Source organism: Lithobates pipiens, unplaced genomic scaffold, assembly GCF_037356315.1.
Source record: "Lithobates pipiens isolate NorthernLeopardFrog02 unplaced genomic scaffold, aLitPip1_a1.2 Scaffold_35, whole genome shotgun sequence".
Classification (NCBI taxonomy): Eukaryota; Metazoa; Chordata; class Amphibia; order Anura; family Ranidae; genus Lithobates; species Lithobates pipiens.
The window spans coordinates 7,256,606-7,276,648 of record NW_027507811.1 but is presented as its reverse complement, the minus strand read 5'-3'; the positions used below and the strand labels follow the sequence as shown (position 1 = coordinate 7,276,648).

The window sequence follows — 20,043 nt, the reverse complement described above, 5'->3', positions numbered from 1 at the left end:
ACAAGAACAAGGTCTCCCAAAGGGGTAAGGGAAGAGGAGGAGTTCTCTTTAGATCTCTCCCAGACCAACCCCCTAAAAACAAATGATGATCTTACCCCAGTATGGGGAAGAATGTCTGCCTTTCACCTACAGTGGAACAAAAGAACTTCAAGCCTGTTCGTGAAGAACGTCATCTCCCAGGGATACAGTCTGGAGTTTTCAGAGGCCACCTTGAGCAGATTTTATGTTACAGTCCTTACAAAAGATCAACAAAAAGCTTCCGCAAAGATGAGGCTGCTACGGGATCTGATTCAACAGGAGGTAATTATGCAGGTCTCAAAATATCAGCTAGGCCGAGGCTTCTGTTCCCACATCTTCTTGGTGAAAAAGCCTTTGGGAAAGTATCAGTTGATTCTGAACTTAAAGATCCTAAACAGATCGATCCGGTACAAAAATTTCCGGATGGACACGATCCGTTCAATAAGGAAGTTGCTGACTCCAGACTGTTTCATGGCATCCCTAGATCTAAGGGACGCCTATTTACACGTCCCAATAGCTCAAGCTTCCCAATGCTTTCTCCGTCCAGCCCTCAACCTGGGGACCTCAGTTTGGCATCTCCAATTCAGAGCTCTGCCGTTCGGACTTTCATCCTCCCCCCAGGATCTTTACAAAAATAATGGTGGAAGCCCTGGAGCCCCTGAAGCTAAGAGGAATCTTGGTCATCCCATACCTGGAGGACCTGTTGTTTTTCATGGACTGCAAAGACCAAGTCTTGACAAATCGCGGGCCATATACCTGAAGGTTTGGAAAAAGTTCAATTCCTGGTGCACTTCTAAAAGCCTCCAGGTCAAAAATTTAGTGTCAGTCTTAGAATTTCTCCATGACGGAAAGGAGAAGGGACTGGCAGCCAGCACCCTGAAAACCCTGGTGGTGGCCCTATCATTTTTTTTTTGAGAAGACTATCCAGAGAGGTTTTAATTTCAAGATTTTTTTAGGGCAATTTCACGAAATAGGCCGATGTTCCTTAAAGTTTTTTCCAGTTGGGATTTTTCTGTTGTTTTTACAGGGTCTCAAGGGAGCTCCGTTTGAACCTTTACAGGAAGCATCCTTAACCACTTGCCGCCCGCCCTATTACAAATTGACGGTGGCAAAGTGGTTTCATAATCCTGACCGGACGTCATATGACGTCCTCAGGATTATGAGCCGCTGCGCGCCCCCGGGGGCGCGCATCGCGGTGATCGTTGTTGCAACTACGATCTCGGTAAAGAGTCTCCGACGGAGACTCTTTACCACGTGATCAGCCGTGTCCAATCACAGTGTAAATGGGAAGAGCCGGTGATCGGCTTTTCCTCACTCGCGTCTGTCAGACGCGAGTAGAGGAGAGCCGATCGGCTGCTCCTCTGACAGGGGGGTCTGTGCTGATCGATTATCAGCACACCCCCCCCGAGGATGCCCACACTGGACCACCAGGGACGCCACCAGACCACCAGGGAAATGGTAATCCTCCCTAGACCACCAGGGATGCCAATGGTCAGCACAATGGATGCCAATCAGTGCCCATAATGGATGCCAATCAGTACCCACAATAGGCATCACTGATTGGCATGCATTATTGTTTGGCACTGATTGGCATCCATTAGTACAGTATAACACCAATGCCGCTTATGAGTGCCCACCTGTGCTGCCTATGAGTGCCCACCTGTGCCGCCTATCAGTGCCCACCCATGCCCATCTGTGCTGCCTATCCATGCCCATCTGTGCCGCCTATCCGTGCCCATCTGTGCCGCCTATCCGTGCCCATCTGTGCCGCCTATCCATGCCCATCTGTGCCGCCCACCCATGCCCATCTCTGCCACCCATCCATGCCAATCCGTGCCAGCTATCAGTGCCAATTTGTGCCACCTATCAGTGTTGCCCATCCGTGTCGCCCATCCGTGTCGCTCCTTCCGTGTCGCCCATCCGTGCCGCCTATCAGTGCCGCCTATCAGTGTCCATCAATGCCACCTCATCAGTGCCACTTCATTGGTGCCCATCAGTGCCGCCTTATTAGTGCCCATCAGTGTAGCCCCATCAGTGCCCATCAGTGAAGGAGAAAACGTACTTATTTACAAAGTTTTGAAACTGAAACAAAAAAAAAACATATTTTTTTTCAAAATTTTCGGTATTTTTTTATTTGTAGCGCAAAAAATAAAAACCGTAGAGGTGATCAAATACCACCAAAAGAAAGCTCTATTTGTGGGGAAAAAAATGATGAAAATGTCATTTGGGTACAGTGTAGCACGACCGCGCAATTGTCATTCAAAGTGCGACAGCGCTGAAAGCTCAAAATTGGTCTGGGCAGGAAGGTGTTTAAGTGCCCCTCCCGGTATTGAAGTGGTTAAAAAACATAGTCCTTAAAAAAAAATGTTGGATAGCCATCACATCGGCAAGAAGAGTCAGAGAGCTTTAGGCCCTGGCAGTCACACAACCCTTTCTAAAGGTTCTTTCAAACCGGGTGATCCTTCAAACAGATCCAGCATTCCTACCAAAGGTTTCTTTTGGCTTTTCAACATTCACAGGAAATAGTCTTGCCCACTTTTTCCTCAGCTCCTGCCAACCCAGGAGAAGAAGACTTCCACACAGTGGATGTAAGGAGGTGCCTACTACACGTTCTAACAGTCACCAAAAAATTCAGAAAATCAAACGCTCTCTTTGTGAGAAAGCTTCCAAAAGCACGTTGGGCAGATGGCTTAGATGGGCAATCACCGAGGCCTACAAAACGAAAGGGAGAAATACCCTCCTCGGGTATTGCTGCTCATTCTACGACATCAACAGCAGTTTCCTGGGCCGAAAAGTGCCGGTGCTACGCCTGAACAAATTTGCAAGGCTGCCACTCGGTCCAACTACTCGACATTTCTCCGACATTATAGGTTGGATTTACTGTCCGCCGCAGATCAAGCCTTCAGCAGGAAGGTACTGCATGCAGTAGTCCCCACCCTAGGGTAAGTTTCTCGGTTATCCTCTCCAAGGTTGTCTTGAAAGGCGATTGGAGAAAGACCAATGGTGCGTACACACGATCGAAAATTCGGCCAGCAAAAGACCGATGAGAGTAGGGTTGTCTTGAAAGGCCATTGGAGAAAGACCAATGGCGCGTACACGCGATCGAAAATTCGGCCAGCAAAAGACAGATGAGAGTAGGGTTGTCTTGAAAGGCGATTGGAGAAAGACCAATAGCGCGTACACGCGATCGAAAATTCGGCCAGCAAAAGACCGATGAGAGTAGGGTTGTCTTGAAAGACCATTGGAGAAAGACCAATGGCGCGTACACACGATCGAAAATTCGGCCAGCAAAAGACCGATGAGAGTAGGGTTGTCTTGAAAGGCCATTGGAGAAAGACCAATGGCGCGTACACACGATCGAAAATTCGGCCAGCAAAAGACCGATGAGAGCTTTTGGTTGGAAAACGCGACCGTGTGTTATGCTCCAATCGGACTTTTGCAGGGCGAATTCCCGCCAGCAAAAGATTAAGAGCAGGTTCTCAATTTTTCGGTCGGAAAAAGTTTTCGAGCGGAAATTCCGATCGACTGTACCAATTTCCGACGGGCAAAATTCCTACGCATGCTCGGAAGCATTGAACTTCATTTTTTCGGCTTGTCGTAGTGTTGTACATCACCGCACTCTTCGCGGTCGAACGTTCAGGGAACTTTTGTGTGACGGTGTGTATGCAAGCCAAGCTTGAGCGGAATTCCATTGGAAAAACCATCCAAGATTTTTGGAAAATCCGCTCGTGCGTACGCGGCATTAGACGTACCGGTGACGGTATTTCTAAGAGCCTTTCAGTACAACCGTGACTTCCCTCTCTTTTTTATTTTATAAATGTTTTTAAGTGTCTATCCTGGTTGTTTGTGGTTTTCTGTGCTTTGTTTTCCAGTATGTAGGAGGCCACACAAGAACGGAAGCCATGGTGGAAGAGGAGGGATTTAAAAGCTGCGTTTGTATGTTTCCTGGGAAAATGGGCGGAGCTGCGCTCTCTCCAAGGTTGTCCTCTAGGTGTGGGTGTGGCTTAAATGGGGTGTGGCTTAATAGAGTCTGAGACGACTTACATAGTGCAGAATGTAGCAACGTTAAATAGGGAACAGTGCGGAGTGTATGGCGGTGGGTAGTATGTGCAGGACGGTGTCATGTAGTTCTTTATTTTTATTATTATGTTTTTACAATTGTATTTTTTAAATTATTTTACAATTTACTTTTTATTTTATATATTTTTTATATTTTCATTATTTTATCATTTTTGCTTACAATTTAATTTTATTTTTATTTTTTTTAATTTTTTTTATCAACCCTGTTGGGGGGGGGGGGGGGCTTTGGTGAGATATCAGGGGTCTAAACAGACCCCTGACACCTCCTCTTTGAGACAGGGAAAGGGATTGAGGACACAGATTCCCCAGTCCCTTTCTCAGCCTTGAAGATGAATGGACAGGAGACAGCGGCTTGGCCAGCACTTGCGGGGTGTCCGGGAGCCACCCCCTCCCCCCCCCCCTTGAAATGCGGGAGGCTCCCGCACCTCGCGGGAGACTTGAGATGTCTGTAATAATAATAATAATTTCCGAATCTTTTTGAAAATAACGAATATAGAAATTTCGAAAAACGAATCGTTCTACGGTGAAACAAAATTATTGGAACTGAACAAACAAATCTGAAATTAAAGGGGGATTCCGCTCTTTTTTTTTTTTTTTTCCTTACCTGTGTCACAGGTGGGCGACTGCTACCTTCGCTTAGCATCCACGTCCGGCGTTTTTTTGACCCCCGGCGCGACGATTCTTTTGCTCGGGATGACTTTTAAAAAACTGCTCTGGCGTTTTCCATTTTAAGTGTGGGCGTCTGAAGCCCACAGGCATTTACTTCCTGTATATCGATGACGCTCGGCTCCCAGCATGCTCCGCTCCATCTAGCACATGCTCAGTGTGCAATAGTGGTAATGGCAGATACAGCTGCCTGCCCACTTTAAAAATGGCAAATTCGTACACACCCTCGTCACGTGACCGGCGTCCTAACGAAATCTCGCGAGATTTCGCAATTTCATTGTCCCCCATGGATTCTTGGGAAATGGCTTAGAAATTTCCCAGGGACCATTGCGAGGACAATAACCACGCCTACTCCCACGGGAGGACAACCAGGAAGTCAGCAGAAACATCAGAAATAAAAGGTAAGTAAAGAATATTTTTTTTTTTCAGGGTTCGTTTAGGTAAGTATGCTATCTGGTGAATTTAATAACATGAAGTTTCATTTTTAGGTACCAAACCGCTTTAAACAAAATACTTTTTTCTATCGTGCATATCTCTAGCGATCATTTTGCTGCTCTCAACATATCAACTTCATGGACAACATGTTCACTTTCTGGCTAATATATTCAATGCACTTTCAGATGCCATTGTAATCAGATAATCAATGATATTCATTTAACCTATCAGTGATAGGCTGATCGGTGTACAATACATAAATAAAATAGAAAAAAAAAAGACCATGTTCACAATACGAGGCGTTTCTCGGGGGGTTGCAGTTCCTCTGACCTCCACAAGGTGGTGATCTCACTTCTGCCCAGACAGGAAGTCTCTATGGAAGACAGGAAGTGATGTCAGGTACAGACAGGGAGTTCCAGGTGAGAGGCGAGTCGGGAGGAAGTAGAGAGGAGACATTGCTGTAACTGGCAGCAGAGGAGGTAATAAGATCTTATTTTCTATCTACACAGATTGGGGTATTGGGAGTTCTAGAGGATGGGAGAGGCTCTAGAGAAGTCCCGGAGGTGAGCATGGGAGGAAGTGATGAGGGAGAGAGCAGGAGGTCATGGGAGGAGCGGAGAGGACGGTTTTGTGACCTATTGAAACAAAGTTAGTGATGTAGCTCAGGGCAGAGCTATGGAGGGCTCTATATGTTAATATTTAGATTTTTCTTTTGGGGGGGGGGGGGGGGATTGGCAGAGAGGGGTGGAGGACACTGAATGGAGGTCAGGGGAGGGATTGGTAGAGAGGGGTGGAGGACACTGAATGGAGGCCAGTGGAGGGATTGGCAGAGAGGGGTGGAGGACACTGAATGGAGGTCAGTGGAGGGATTGGCAGAGAGGGGTGGAGGACACTGAATGGAGGTCAGTGGAGGGATTGGCAGAGAGGGGTGGATGACACTGAATGGAGACCAGTGGAGGGATTGGTAGAGAGGGGTGGAGGACACTGAATGGAGGCCAGTGGAGGGATTGGTAGAGAGGGGTGGAGGACACTGAATGGAGACCAGTGGAGGGATTGGCAGAGAGGGGTGGAGGACACTGAATGGAGGCCAGTGGAGGGATTGGCAGAGAGGGGTGGAGGACACTGAATGGAGGCCAGTGGAGGGATTGGTAGAGAGGGGTGGAGGACACTGAATGGAGACCAGTGGAGGGATTGGCAGAGAGGGGTGGAGGACACTGAATGGAGGCCAGTGGAGGGATTGGTAGAGAGGGGTGGAGGACACTGAATGGAGACCAGTGGAGGGATTAGTAGAGAGGGGTGGAGGACACTGAATGGAGGCCAGTGGAGGGATTGGTAGAGAGGGGTGGAGGACACTGAATGGAGACCAGTGGAGGGATTAGTAGAGAGGGGTGGAGGACACTGAATGGAGGCCAGTGGAGGGATGGGCAGAGAGGGGCGGAGGACACTGAATGGAGACCAGTGGAGGGATTGGTAGAGAGGGGAGGACACTGAATGGAAGCCAGTGGAGGGATTAGTAGAGAGGGGTGGAGGACACTGAATGGAGGTCAGTGGAGGGGTTGGCAGAGAGGGGTGGAGGACACTGAATGGAGGTCAGTGGAGGGATTGGTAGAGAGGGGTGGAGGACACTGAATGGTGGTCAGTGGAGGGATTGGTAGAGAGGGGTGGAGGACACTGAATGGAGGCCAGTGGAGGGATTGGCAGAGAGGGGTGGAGGACACTGAATAGAAGCCAGTGGAGGGATTGGTAGAGAGGGGAGGAGGACACTGAATAGAAGCCAGTGGAGGGATTGGTAGAGAGGGGAGGAGGACACTGAATAGAAGCCAGTGGAGGGATTGGTAGAGAGGGGTGGAGGACACTGAATGGAGGTCAGTGGAGGGGTTGGCAGAGAGGGGTGGAGGACACTGAATGGAGGCCAGTGGAGGGATTGGTAGAGAGGGGTGGAGGACACTGAATGGAGGTCAGTGGAGGGATTGGTAGAGAGGGGTGGAGGACACTGAATGGAGGTCAGTGGAGGGATTGGTAGAGAGGGGTGGAGGACACTGATTGGAAGCCAGTGGAGGGATTGGTAGAGAGGGGTGGAGGACACTGAATGGAAGTCAGTGGAGGGATTTGCAGAGAGGGGTGGAGGACACTGAATAGAAGCCAGTGGAGGGATTGGTAGAGAGGGGTGGAGGACACTGAATGGAGACCAGTGGAGGGATTAGTAGAGAGGGGTGGAGGACACTGAATGGAGGCCAGTGGAGGGATGGGCAGAGAGGGGCGGAGGACACTGAATGGAGACCAGTGGAGGGATTGGTAGAGAGGGGAGGACACTGAATGGAAGCCAGTGGAGGGATTAGTAGAGAGGGGTGGAGGACACTGAATGGAGGTCAGTGGAGGGGTTGGCAGAGAGGGGTGGAGGACACTGAATGGAGGTCAGTGGAGGGATTGGTAGAGAGGGGTGGAGGACACTGAATGGTGGTCAGTGGAGGGATTGGTAGAGAGGGGTGGAGGACACTGAATGGAGGCCAGTGGAGGGATTGGCAGAGAGGGGTGGAGGACACTGAATAGAAGCCAGTGGAGGGATTGGTAGAGAGGGGAGGAGGACACTGAATAGAAGCCAGTGGAGGGATTGGTAGAGAGGGGAGGAGGACACTGAATAGAAGCCAGTGGAGGGATTGGTAGAGAGGGGTGGAGGACACTGAATGGAGGTCAGTGGAGGGGTTGGCAGAGAGGGGTGGAGGACACTGAATGGAGGCCAGTGGAGGGATTGGTAGAGAGGGGTGGAGGACACTGAATGGAGGTCAGTGGAGGGATTGGTAGAGAGGGGTGGAGGACACTGAATGGAGGTCAGTGGAGGGATTGGTAGAGAGGGGTGGAGGACACTGATTGGAAGCCAGTGGAGGGATTGGTAGAGAGGGGTGGAGGACACTGAATGGAAGTCAGTGGAGGGATTTGCAGAGAGGGGTGGAGGACACTGAATAGAAGCCAGTGGAGGGATTGGTAGAGAGGGGTGGAGGACACTGAGCCGTTGGTAAGGTGGACGAGTCTGGTAGCATTCATGATAGACTGAAGGGGGGGATAGTCTCTGTAGAGGTCGGCCAATGGAAGGGAGTTACGGTAGTCAAGACCAGAGATAAGCTGGGAGTGAATTTGTTGCTTTGAGGTGTCATTGGTTAGGAGGGGTGTATTTTGGGGGAGGAGAAGATGGGTCCAGGAATGAGCATTTAGGGAGAGAAGACACTATTGTGGACAGGGTGGTGGAGGGAACATATTACGGGGAGGACAGAGTAGTTGTCAGTCTGGGAAGAAGAAAGCTGGATGGGGAAATAGAGGTTCACCTGCACTCTGTCAGGAGCTCTGTTTGTAGAAGACGACTTGTTTATGCCGAAGATAAAGTGCTGAGTACGAAGTGCACAGATGTAGAAAAATTACACTTTGGATAAAAAAAATTGCATTTTAAGAATGCCAACACCTCCGGGGGCAAGAGGACCTACGCCCAAAGTTTGCTCTAAATTGCTAGGAATATGGGACGGAGGAGGGGTTGTCAGTCTTGTAAAGCTTTATTAAAAAAATAAATAAACAAAAGTAGACAGATCAAGACAAAACAGAGATTTTACATAAAAAGTGGAATTTGTGATCTGGCAGGCCGAGGGGGTAAACCATAGCAAACCCTGAACTGAATGTCCCTCTTTCTGTAATCCCACCACCAGGGACCGTCCATGATAGAAACCCTCATATTACCCCCCCCCCCCCCCATACACCCCCATCCTAATATTATACAACCAGTACAGTCCAGATCATTCTCTGTTATTAATTATTGGATTGGATGTCTCCAGTCCAAGTACAGGACAGGCAGGACAAAGGTTTGCAGGGTGCAAGAAACACAACAAAGTAACCCAATCTACATGTGCCCACTGGGGGCAGCGCACTTCTTATCTACTTCTATCACCATCCTAATGTTGTACAATATAATCCAGATAATTCTCCGCTATCCATCTACAGAGAACACCACATAGATCACCTGACCACATCACTGAGGATGGAGAAGGACCGGAGTCACATGACTGAGAAGATACTAAACCTCACCCTGGAGATCATCTACCTGCTGACCGGAGAGGTGAGGAGGATTCTGGGAGGTCACATGACATCACTCTTATCTCTATTAATAAAACACAGACCTGACCGGAGAGGTGAGGAGGATTCTGGGAGGTCACATGACATCACTCTTATCTCTATTAATAAAACACAGACCTGACCGGAGAGGTGAGGAGGATTCTGGGAGGTCACATGACATCACTCTTATCTCTATTAATAAAACACAGACCTGAGCGGAGAGGTGAGGAGGATTCTGGGATTCTAACATGATGTTCCTATTGGTTCCCCAATACAGAGATTTCCTCTGGTGAAGTCCGGTGATCATATGACCATCACAGTGCCTCCATGTGACTCCCTAAAACCTGAGAGACACAACATGGAGAAGATTCTAGAAGTCACCAAGAAGATGATGGAGCTGTTGACTGAAGAGCTTGGCAGTTATGTGAATTCTGGGAAATTCCTCATGGAGGAGTGGGAGTATTTAGAAGGACACAAGGAACTCTACAAGGACGTCATGATGGCCAATCAGCCGCCCCTCACATCACCGGGTAAGAGGAGACTTTATTGTAAAGGAGAGAGCAGTACGGAGGCTCCACCCATCCCCCATCATCTGATAAACACATAGAAACAATGTATTCAGTCAGTGTGTGTGTTTCCTACAGATGGATCCAGTAATGGGAACCCACCAGAGAGATGTCCCCGTCCTCTGTATTCCCGGGATTCCACACAGGAAGATCACACCATCCCCCACCATCATCAGGTAGATGAGGAACAATCACTGATAGTATCATTAGGATCTGTACATTATCTGCATTGTTACCATTGATGTCATTTTTATTATATATTCAGAGTGGAAACCTGAGAGATCCTAAAGTTGAGGTTAAAGAAGAGATAAAAGAGGAGGATGATGAGGATGGGGTGATGGAGGCAGAACACAAAGATCTGTACCAGGACACCATGGTGGAGTCATCCAGATACAGAAACCCACCAGAGAGATGTCCCCGTCCTCTGTATTCCACACAGGAAGGTCACACCATCCCTCAAGAAGTTCAGGTCAATGATTATAAATTACTGGTAGTTATGAATTAAATACAAGCCTATATGTTACGATAAATGTTTTTTTTTTTTTCTTTTTTTTTTTATCAGAGTGAAAAACTTGGGGATTATAACATTGTTGTTAAAGAAGAGTTTATAGAGGAGGATGAGGCTTATGGAGTGATCGAGGAGTTTTCTGATGGATACAAGGATGTGATGGAGCCACCTGGTAAAAACCCACCAGAGAGATGTCCCCGTCCTCTGGATTCCACACAGGAAGGTCACACCATCCCCCACCATCATCAGGTAGGTGGAGTTGAGGGTCGGGAACATAAAGTGATTGAACACTCTGACATGTGGAGATGATGTGTGGACTCTACAAGATGATATTTTCTATGTGATCTCACATCATAAATACTTCTATGTTACAGATGTTATTTTCTGCCATTCTGTTGGTTTAGGGTGAAGATCTGATGAAGATGAAAGTTGAGGGTGAAGTAGAAGAGACGTATGTGAGGGATGATCAGCAATATACGGAGGAGGCTGGAATGACGAGGACATTCATAGAGGAGGACACTCCTACAGAGATCAGCACAGGTGACCCATCATATATTCTTCTCTTATCTCTGCTCTGTTACTGCTCACTGATTGGTCCAGAGTAGGGCGGGAGCTGAGTGATATCAGCCAATAATAGGTTGACGACGGTCCCCTCCCTGTACTGATACCCTATTTGCGGTTCAGCTGGCAGTATTTGGTTGTGGGTCACTCCTAGTTACAGTAGCACAGATATGATAACACAGATTGAGACTTTTTTTTAGGTTGGTTCCTCTTCTTCCAGAAGACTTATCGCTAATTTTTTTTAATAAAAATAGGCTTGTGGTTGTGTGAAGAGCATGGACCTCCCAGCCCCCATTGGTTCCTGCTCTTCTGACAAGGCTGTGTAAATGTAGAAGTGATCTGGGAGGAGGACCAAAGGACTGAAGAGGGGGGAAAAGTCCCGGCTGGTTGGGACCTCCACAGAGAACATCTCCTCACTCATATCTACCTGATCCAGATGGGATCTTGATGGAAGTGAACTAACCCTCTCATATCTATTGATGATGTTTTTATATTTTTCCAGGACACGCCATGGAGAAACCCTCAAAGGATCCTCTCACTTTATCTCCAGGTTGTAGAATGGAAGGTGAGGACATCACAGGAGATCACACGGAGGAACCTGGGAAAGGTTTTTCCCCAAAGTCCCGTCCTTCTGAACATCAGATGTTGCAGACGGGTGAGAAGAGACATGTCTGCTCCGAGTGCGGGAAGTGTTTTCCGCGAATATCTGACTTTGTTTTACATCAAAGAACTCACGCGGGGGAGAAGCCGTATTCCTGCCCCGAGTGCGAAAAACGTTTTACAAAAAAATCAGACCTTGTAAAACATCAAAGAACTCACGCGCACGAGAAGGCGTATTCCTGCCCCGAGTGCGGGAAATGTTTTTCGAAGAAGAACCACCTTGATACACATCAGAGGACTCACACGGGGGAAAAGCCGTATTCCTGTCCCGAGTGCGGAAAATGTTTTACGCAAAAGGCAACCATTATACAACACCGAACGACTCACACGCGCGAGAAGGCATTTTCCTGCCCCGAGTGCGGGAAAGGCTTCACGCAAAAAGCAAGCCTTCTTCAACACCAAACAACTCACACGGGTGAGAAGGCGTATCCCTGCCCCGAGTGCGGGAAGCGTTTTTCACAGAATTCCCATCTTAAAGTACACCGGAGAGTTCACACGGGCGAGAAGCCGTATTCCTGCACCGAGTGCGGGAAATGTTTTACGCAAAAAGCGAGCCTCGTACAACATCAACGATCTCACACGGGCGAGAAGGCGTATCCCTGCCCCGAGTGCGGGAAATGTTTCTCGCAGAATTCCCATCTTAAAATACATCGGAGGATTCACACGGGCGAAAGGCCGTATCCCTGTCCTGAGTGCGGAAAATGTTTTACACAAAAATCAAGCCTTCTCCAACATAAAAAAACTCACACGGGGGAGAACACCTACGCCTGCCCCGAGTGCGGCAAATGTTTCGCGCAGAAGCACCATCTTAATGCGCATCAGAGGACTCACACGGGTGAAAAGCCATACTCCTGTTCTCAGTGCGGAAAATGTTTTACACAAAAAGCCGGCCTTCTACAACATCAAGCAACTCACACGGGTGAGAAGGCGTATTCCTGAGTGCGGGAAATGTCTTTTAATGGAATTCCCATCTTAAAAGTGGGAGAATTCACACTTGTGAAAAGCCGTATTCCCGTCCTGAGTGCGGAGAATGTTTTGCAGAAATCAGTCCTTGTTAAACATCAAAGATCTCACACAGGTTAGAAGCCGTATTCCTGCCCTGAGTGCGGGAAAATGTTTTTCATTCAGGTACTGTTGTATTACACATATGTTACGTAGTAGGTGAAGTCGAAAAAAGACACAAGTCCATCAAGTCCAACCTATGTGTGTGATTATATGTCAGTATTACATTGTATATCCCTGTATGTTGCGGTCGTTCAGGTGCTTATCTAATAGTTTTTTTAAACTATCAATGCCCCCCCCGCTGAGACCACCGCCTGTGGAAGGGAATTCCACATCCTTGCCGCTCTTACAGTAAAGAATCCTCTACGTATGTAAATTATTATTATTTCTCTGTGTCCATAGCTTGGTTATCATGGATCTTTAAGGTGCTTTCTCCTATCCAAGCTGAGCTCTCTCTTTCTCACCATGCTTGTGTATATCGCCTCCGCCCCCCCCCCCCCCTTCCTTCTCCCTGGAATCCTTCCCTTGTTTCCTGTCATGGCGTAGACATCTTTTCATGTGGCTTCCAACATTAACGTTTTTCTACCTAATGAGTATCCTCCTATTAAACGGAAAATTCTAAAGGCTTCCCTCGTCTGACCTCCTCAACATGTGAGTTTATTCACCACGTTAAACTGTCTGAATCCATGCAAAGGGATAAAGAGAACACCAGGTCCTATAAGCCCTATATGTCACTGGAGAACGGAAAATTGAATATCAAATACTTACCTTAATTTTCCTTTCCTGACGTGCTCTATGTCAGCCTAACCACCGGGTGTGCTCCACCCATACCCCCTAGCTTCAGGACCTAACTCATAAATTTGACTCCCTCCGTCAGGCCTGCGTTCCATAACTCGATTATCTACGGGGCGAGCGAGCAGAATTTTTTTTTTTTTTTTTTATTTTTTTTACCCTTTTTCCGACCAAAGGAGCGGGATCTGGGAAAGGTAGAGGTTTTAGGGTGGGGGAGTCAGAAAGTGGAGATGCACTTAGAGTTAGTGTTAAAGTTCAAAGGTCAGTTGGGGTTAGGGTTAGAACTTAGGGGTAGGGTTGGGGTTAGAACTTAATGTTAGGGTTGGGGTTAGGGTTAGAACTTAATGTTAGGTTTAAAAATTAGGGGTAGGGTTGCGGTTAGAACTTAATGTTAGGGCTAGAACTTAGTGTTGGGGTTAGGGTTAGAACCTAATGTTAGGGGTAGGGCTGGGGTTGGGGTTAGAACTTAATGTTAGGGTTAGAACTTAGGGATAGGGTTAGAGTTGGGGTTAGGATTAGAACTTAATGTTAGGGGTAGGGCTGGTATTGGGGTTAGAACTTAATGTTAGGGTTAGAACGTAGGGTTAGAACTTAATGTTAGAGTTAGCAATTAAGGGTAGGGTTGGGGTTAGAACTTAATGTTAGGGTTAGAAGTTAGGGTTGGAGTTAGGGTTAGAACTTAATGTTAGGGTTAGAAATTAGGGGTAGGGTTGGGGTTAGAACTTAATGTTAGGGCTAGAACTTAGTGTTGGGGTTAGGGTTAGAACCTAATGTTAGGGGTAGGGCTGGGGTTGGGGTTAGAACTTAATGTTAGGGTTAGAACTTAGGGATAGGGTTGGGGTTAGGGTTAGAACTTAATGTTAGGGTTAAAACTTAGGGTTGGGGTTAGGGTTAGAACTTAATGTTAGGGTTAGAACTTAGGGATAGGGTTAGAGTTGGGGTTAGGATTAGAACCTAATGTTAGGGGTAGGGCTGGTATTGGGGTTAGAACTTAATGTTAGGGTTAGAACGTAGGGTTAGAACTTAATGTTAGAGTTAGCAATTAAGGGTAGGGTTGGGGTTAGAACTTAATGTTAGGGTTAGAAGTTAGGGTTGGAGTTAGGGTTAGAACTTAATGTTAGGGTTAGAAATTAGGGGTAGTGTTGGGGTTAGAACTTAATGTTAGGGCTAGAACTTAGGGTTGGGGTTAGGGTTAGAACCTAATGTTAGGGGTAGGGCTGGGGTTGGGGTTAGAACTTAATGTTAGGGTTAGAACTTAGGGATAGGGTTGGGGTTAGGATTAGAACTTAATGTTAGGGGTAGGGCTGGTATTGGGGTTAGAACTTAATGTTAGGGTTAGAACGTAGGGTTAGAACTTAATGTTAGAGTTAGCAATTAAGGGTAGGGTTGGGGTTAGAACTTAATGTTAGGGTTCGGAGTTAGGGTTAGAACTTAATGTTAGGGTTAGAAATTAGGGGTAGGGTTGGGGTTAGAACTTAATGTTAGGGCTAGAACTTAGTGTTGGGGTTAGGGTTAGAACCTAATGTTAGGGCTGGGGTTGGGGTTAGAACTTAATGTTAGGGTTAGAACTTAGGGATAGGGTTGGGGTTAGGGTTAGAACTTAATGTTAGGGTTAGAACTTAGGGTTGGGGTTAGGGTTAGAACTTAATGTTAGGGTTAGAACTTAGGGATAGGGTTAGAGTTGGGGTTAGGATTAGAACTTAATGTTAGGGGTAGGGCTGGTATTGGGGTTAGAACTTAATGTTAGGGTTAGAACGTAGGGTTAGAACTTAATGTTAGAGTTAGCAATTAAGGGTAGGGTTGGGGTTAGAACTTAATGTTAGGGTTAGAAGTTAGGGTTGGAGTTAGGGTTAGAACTTAATGTTAGGGTTAGAAATTAGGGGTAGTGTTGGGGTTAGAACTTAATGTTAGGGCTAGAACTTAGGGTTGGGGTTAGGGTTAGAACCTAATGTTAGGGGTAGGGCTGGGGTTGGGGTTAGAACTTAATGTTAGGGTTAGAACTTAGGGATAGGGTTAGGGTTGGGGTTAGGATTAGAACTTAATGTTAGGGGTAGGGCTGGTATTGGGGTTAGAACTTAATGTTAGGGTTAGAACGTAGGGTTAGAACTTAATGTTAGAGTTAGCAATTAAGGGTAGGGTTGGGGTTAGAACTTAATGTTAGGGTTAGAAGTTAGGGTTGGAGTTAGGGTTAGAACTTAATGTTAGGGTTAGAAATTAGGGGTAGTGTTGGGGTTAGAACTTAATGTTAGGGCTAGAACTTAGGGTTGGGGTTAGGGTTAGAACCTAATGTTAGGGGTAGGGCTGGGGTTGGGGTTAGAACTTAATGTTAGGGTTAGAACTTAGGGATAGGGTTAGGGTTGGGGTTAGGATTAGAACTTAATGTTAGGGTTAGAACGTAGGGTTAGAACTTAATGTTAGAGTTAGCAATTAAGGGTAGGGTTGGGGTTAGAACTTAATGTTAGGGTTAGAAGTTAGGGTTGGAGTTAGGGTTAGAACTTAATGTTAGGGTTAGAAATTAGGGGTAGGGTTGGGGTTAGAACTTAATGTTAGGGCTAGAACTTAGTGTTGGGGTTAGGGTTAGAACCTAATGTTAGGGGTAGGGCTGGGGTTGGGGTTAGAACTTAATGTTAGGGTTAGAACTTAGGGATAGGGTTAGGGTTGGGGTTAGGGTTAGAACTTAATGTTAGGGTTAGAACTTAGGGTTGGGGTTAGGGTTAGAACTTAATGTTAGGGTTAGAACTTAGGGATAGGGTTAGAGTTGGGGTTAGGATTAGAACCTAATGTTAGGGGTAGGGCTGGTATTGGGGTTAGAACTTAATGTTAGGGTTAGAACGTAGGGTTAGAACTTAATGTTAGAGTTAGCAATTAAGGGTAGGGTTGGGGTTAGAACTTAATGTTAGGGTTAGAAGTTAGGGTTGGAGTTAGGGTTAGAACTTAATGTTAGGGTTAGAAATTAGGGGTAGTGTTGGGGTTAGAACTTAATGTTAGGGCTAGAACTTAGGGTTGGGGTTAGGGTTAGAACCTAATGTTAGGGGTAGGGCTGGGGTTGGGGTTAGAACTTAATGTTAGGGTTAGAACTTAGGGATAGGGTTAGGGTTAGAACTTAATGTTAGGGTTAGAACTTAGGGGTAGGGCTGGTATTGGGGTTAGAACTTAATGTTAGGGTTAGAACGTAGGGTTAGAACTTAATGTTAGAGTTAGCAATAAAGGGTAGGGTTGGGGTTAGAACTTAATGTTAGGGTTCGGAGTTAGGGTTAGAACTTAATGTTAGGGTTAGAAATTAGGGGTAGGGTTGGGGTTAGAACTTAATGTTAGGGCTAGAACTTAGTGTTGGGGTTAGGGTTAGAACCTAATGTTAGGGGTAGGGCTGGGGTTGGGGTTAGAACTTAATGTTAGGGTTAGGGTTAGAACTTAATGTTAGGGTTAGAACTTAGGGTTAGGGTTGGGGTTAGGGTTAGAACTTAATGTTAGGGTTAGAACTTAGGGATAGGGTTAGAGTTGGGGTTAGGATTAGAACTTAATGTTAGGGGTAGGGCTGGTATTGGGGTTAGAACTTAATGTTAGGGTTAGAACGTAGAGTTAGAACTTAATGTTAGAGTTAGCAATTAAGGGTAGGGTTGGGGTTAGAACTTAATGTTAGGGTTAGAAGTTAGGGTTGGAGTTAGGGTTAGAACTTAATGTTAGGGTTAGAAATTAGGGGTAGTGTTGGGGTTAGAACTTAATGTTAGGGCTAGAACTTAGGGTTGGGGTTAGGGTTAGAACCTAATGTTAGGGGTAGGGCTGGGGTTGGGGTTAGAACTTAATGTTAGGGTTAGAACTTAGGGATAGGGTTAGGGTTGGGGTTAGGGTTAGAACTTAATGTTAGGGTTAGAACTTAGGGGTAGGGCTGGTATTGGGGTTAGAACTTAATGTTAGGGTTAGAACGTAGGGTTAGAACTTAATGTTAGAGTTAGCAATAAAGGGTAGGGTTGGGGTTAGAACTTAATGTTAGGGTTCGGAGTTAGGGTTAGAACTTAATGTTAGGGTTAGAAATTAGGGGTAGGGTTGGGGTTAGAACTTAATGTTAGGGCTAGAACTTAGTGTTGGGGTTAGGGTTAGAACCTAATGTTAGGGGTAGGGCTGGGGTTGGGGTTAGAACTTAATGTTAGGGTTAGAACTTAGGGATAGGGTTAGAGTTGGGGTTAGGATTAGAACTTAATGTTAGGGGTAGGGCTGGTATTGGGGTTACAACTTAATGTTAGGGTTAGAACGTAGGGTTAGAACTTAATGTTAGAGTTAGCAATTAAGGGTAGGGTTGGGGTTAGAACTTAATGTTAGGGTTAGAAGTTAGGGTTGGAGTTAGGGTTAGAACTTAATGTTAGGGTTAGAAATTAGGGGTAGTGTTGGGGTTAGAACTTAATGTTAGGGCTAGAACTTAGGGTTGGGGTTAGGGTTAGAACCTAATGTTAGGGGTAGGGCTGGGGTTGGGGTTAGAACTTAATGTTAGGGTTAGAACTTAGGGATAGGGTTAGGGTTGGGGTTAGGATTAGAACTTAATGTTAGGGGTAGGGCTGGTATTGGGGTTAGAACTTAATGTTAGGGTTAGAACGTAGGGTTAGAACTTAATGTTAGAGTTAGCAATTAAGGGTAGGGTTGGGGTTAGAACTTAATGTTAGGGTTAGAAGTTAGGGTTGGAGTTAGGGTTAGAACTTAATGTTAGGGTTAGAAATTAGGGGTAGGGTTGGGGTTAGAACTTAATGTTAGGGCTAGAACTTAGTGTTGGGGTTAGGGTTAGAACCTAATGTTAGGGGTAGGGCTGGGGTTGGGGTTAGAACTTAATGTTAGGGTTAGAACTTAGGGATAGGGTTAGGGTTGGGGTTAGGGTTAGAACTTAATGTTAGGGTTAGAACTTAGGGTTGGGGTTAGGGTTAGAACTTAATGTTAGGGTTAGAACTTAGGGATAGGGTTAGAGTTGGGGTTAGGATTAGAACCTAATGTTAGGGGTAGGGCTGGTATTGGGGTTAGAACTTAATGTTAGGGTTAGAACGTAGGGTTAGAACTTAATGTTAGAGTTAGCAATTAAGGGTAGGGTTGGGGTTAGAACTTAATGTTAGGGTTAGAAGTTAGGGTTGGAGTTAGGGTTAGAACTTAATGTTAGGGTTAGAAATTAGGGGTAGTGTTGGGGTTAGAACTTAATGTTAGGGCTAGAACTTAGGGTTGGGGTTAGGGTTAGAACCTAATGTTAGGGGTAGGGCTGGGGTTGGGGTTAGAACTTAATGTTAGGGTTAGAACTTAGGGTTAGGGTTAGAACTTAATGTTAGGGTTAGAACTTAGGGGTAGGGCTGGTATTGGGGTTAGAACTTAATGTTAGGGTTAGAACGTAGGGTTAGAACTTAATGTTAGAGTTAGCAATAAAGGGTAGGGTTGGGGTTAGAACTTAATGTTAGGTTTCGGAGTTAGGGTTAGAACTTAATGTTAGGGTTAGAAATTAGGGGTAGGGTTGGGGTTAGAACTTAATGTTAGGGCTAGAACTTAGTGTTGGGGTTAGGGTTAGAACCTAATGTTAGGGGTAGGGCTGGGGTTGGGGTTAGAACTTAATGTTAGGGTTAGGGTTAGGGTTAGAACTTAATGTTAGGGTTAGAACTTAGGGTTAGGGTTGGGGTTAGGGTTAGAACTTAATGTTAGGGTTAGAACTTAGGGATAGGGTTAGAGTTGGGGTTAGGATTAGAACTTAATGTTAGGGGTAGGGCTGGTATTGGGGTTAGAACTTAATGTTAGGGTTAGAACGTAGAGTTAGAACTTAATGTTAGAGTTAGCAATTAAGGGTAGGGTTGGGGTTAGAACTTAATGTTAGGGTTAGAAGTTAGGGTTGGAGTTAGGGTTAGAACTTAATGTTAGGGTTAGAAATTAGGGGTAGTGTTGGGGTTAGAACTTAATGTTAGGGCTAGAACTTAGGGTTGGGGTTAGGGTTAGAACCTAATGTTAGGGGTAGGGCTGGGGTTGGGGTTAGAACTTAATGTTAGGGTTAGAACTTAGGGATAGGGTTAGGGTTGGGGTTAGGGTTAGAACTTAATGTTAGGGTTAGAACTTAGGGGTAGGGCTGGTATTGGGGTTAGAACTTAATGTTAGGGTTAGAACGTAGGGTTAGAACTTAATGTTAGAGTTAGCAATAAAGGGTAGGGTTGGGGTTAGAACTTAATGTTAGGGTTCGGAGTTAGGGTTAGAACTTAATGTTAGGGTTAGAAATTAGGGGTAGGGTTGGGGTTAGAACTTAATGTTAGGGCTAGAACTTAGTGTTGGGGTTAGGGTTAGAACCTAATGTTAGGGGTAGGGCTGGGGTTGGGGTTAGAACTTAATGTTAGGGTTAGAACTTAGGGATAGGGTTAGAGTTGGGGTTAGGATTAGAACCTAATGTTAGGGGTAGGGCTGGTATTGGGGTTAGAACTTAATGTTAGGGTTAGAACGTAGGGTTAGAACTTAATGTTAGAGTTAGCAATTAAGGGTAGGGTTGGGGTTAGAACTTAATGTTAGGGTTAGAAGTTAGGGTTGGAGTTAGGGTTAGAACTTAATGTTAGGGTTAGAAATTAGGGGTAGTGTTGGGGTTAGAACTTAATGTTAGGGCTAGAACTTAGGGTTGGGGTTAGGGTTAGAACCTAATGTTAGGGGTAGGGCTGGGGTTGG

The 20,043-nt window shown here is 46.0% G+C and overlaps 3 protein-coding genes across 3 annotated transcripts in view; all 3 read left to right on the top strand.

Moving 5' to 3' along the window:
- Positions 1-12,867, top strand: part of LOC143955747 (uncharacterized) — a 132,681-nt gene extending 119,814 nt beyond the window's left edge. The window contains exons 3-6 of the mRNA XM_077465867.1: positions 10,126-10,329; positions 10,423-10,617; positions 10,773-10,908; positions 11,432-12,867. Of these exons, the coding sequence (XP_077321993.1) occupies positions 10,198-10,329; positions 10,423-10,617; positions 10,773-10,908; positions 11,432-12,528 (1,560 nt within the window). The 5' untranslated portion in view covers positions 10,126-10,197 and the 3' untranslated portion in view covers positions 12,529-12,867. The remainder of the gene's footprint in view (positions 1-10,125; positions 10,330-10,422; positions 10,618-10,772; positions 10,909-11,431) is intronic.
- Positions 1-20,043, top strand: part of LOC143955464 (uncharacterized) — a 209,211-nt gene that overhangs the window by 16,561 nt on the left and 172,607 nt on the right. The window lies entirely within an intron of this gene.
- Positions 5,587-20,043, top strand: part of LOC143956018 (uncharacterized) — a 65,443-nt gene continuing 50,986 nt past the window's right edge. Inside the window, exons 1-2 of the mRNA XM_077466151.1 lie at positions 5,587-5,678; positions 9,184-9,298. Of these exons, the coding sequence (XP_077322277.1) occupies positions 9,221-9,298 (78 nt within the window). The 5' untranslated portion in view covers positions 5,587-5,678; positions 9,184-9,220. The remainder of the gene's footprint in view (positions 5,679-9,183; positions 9,299-20,043) is intronic.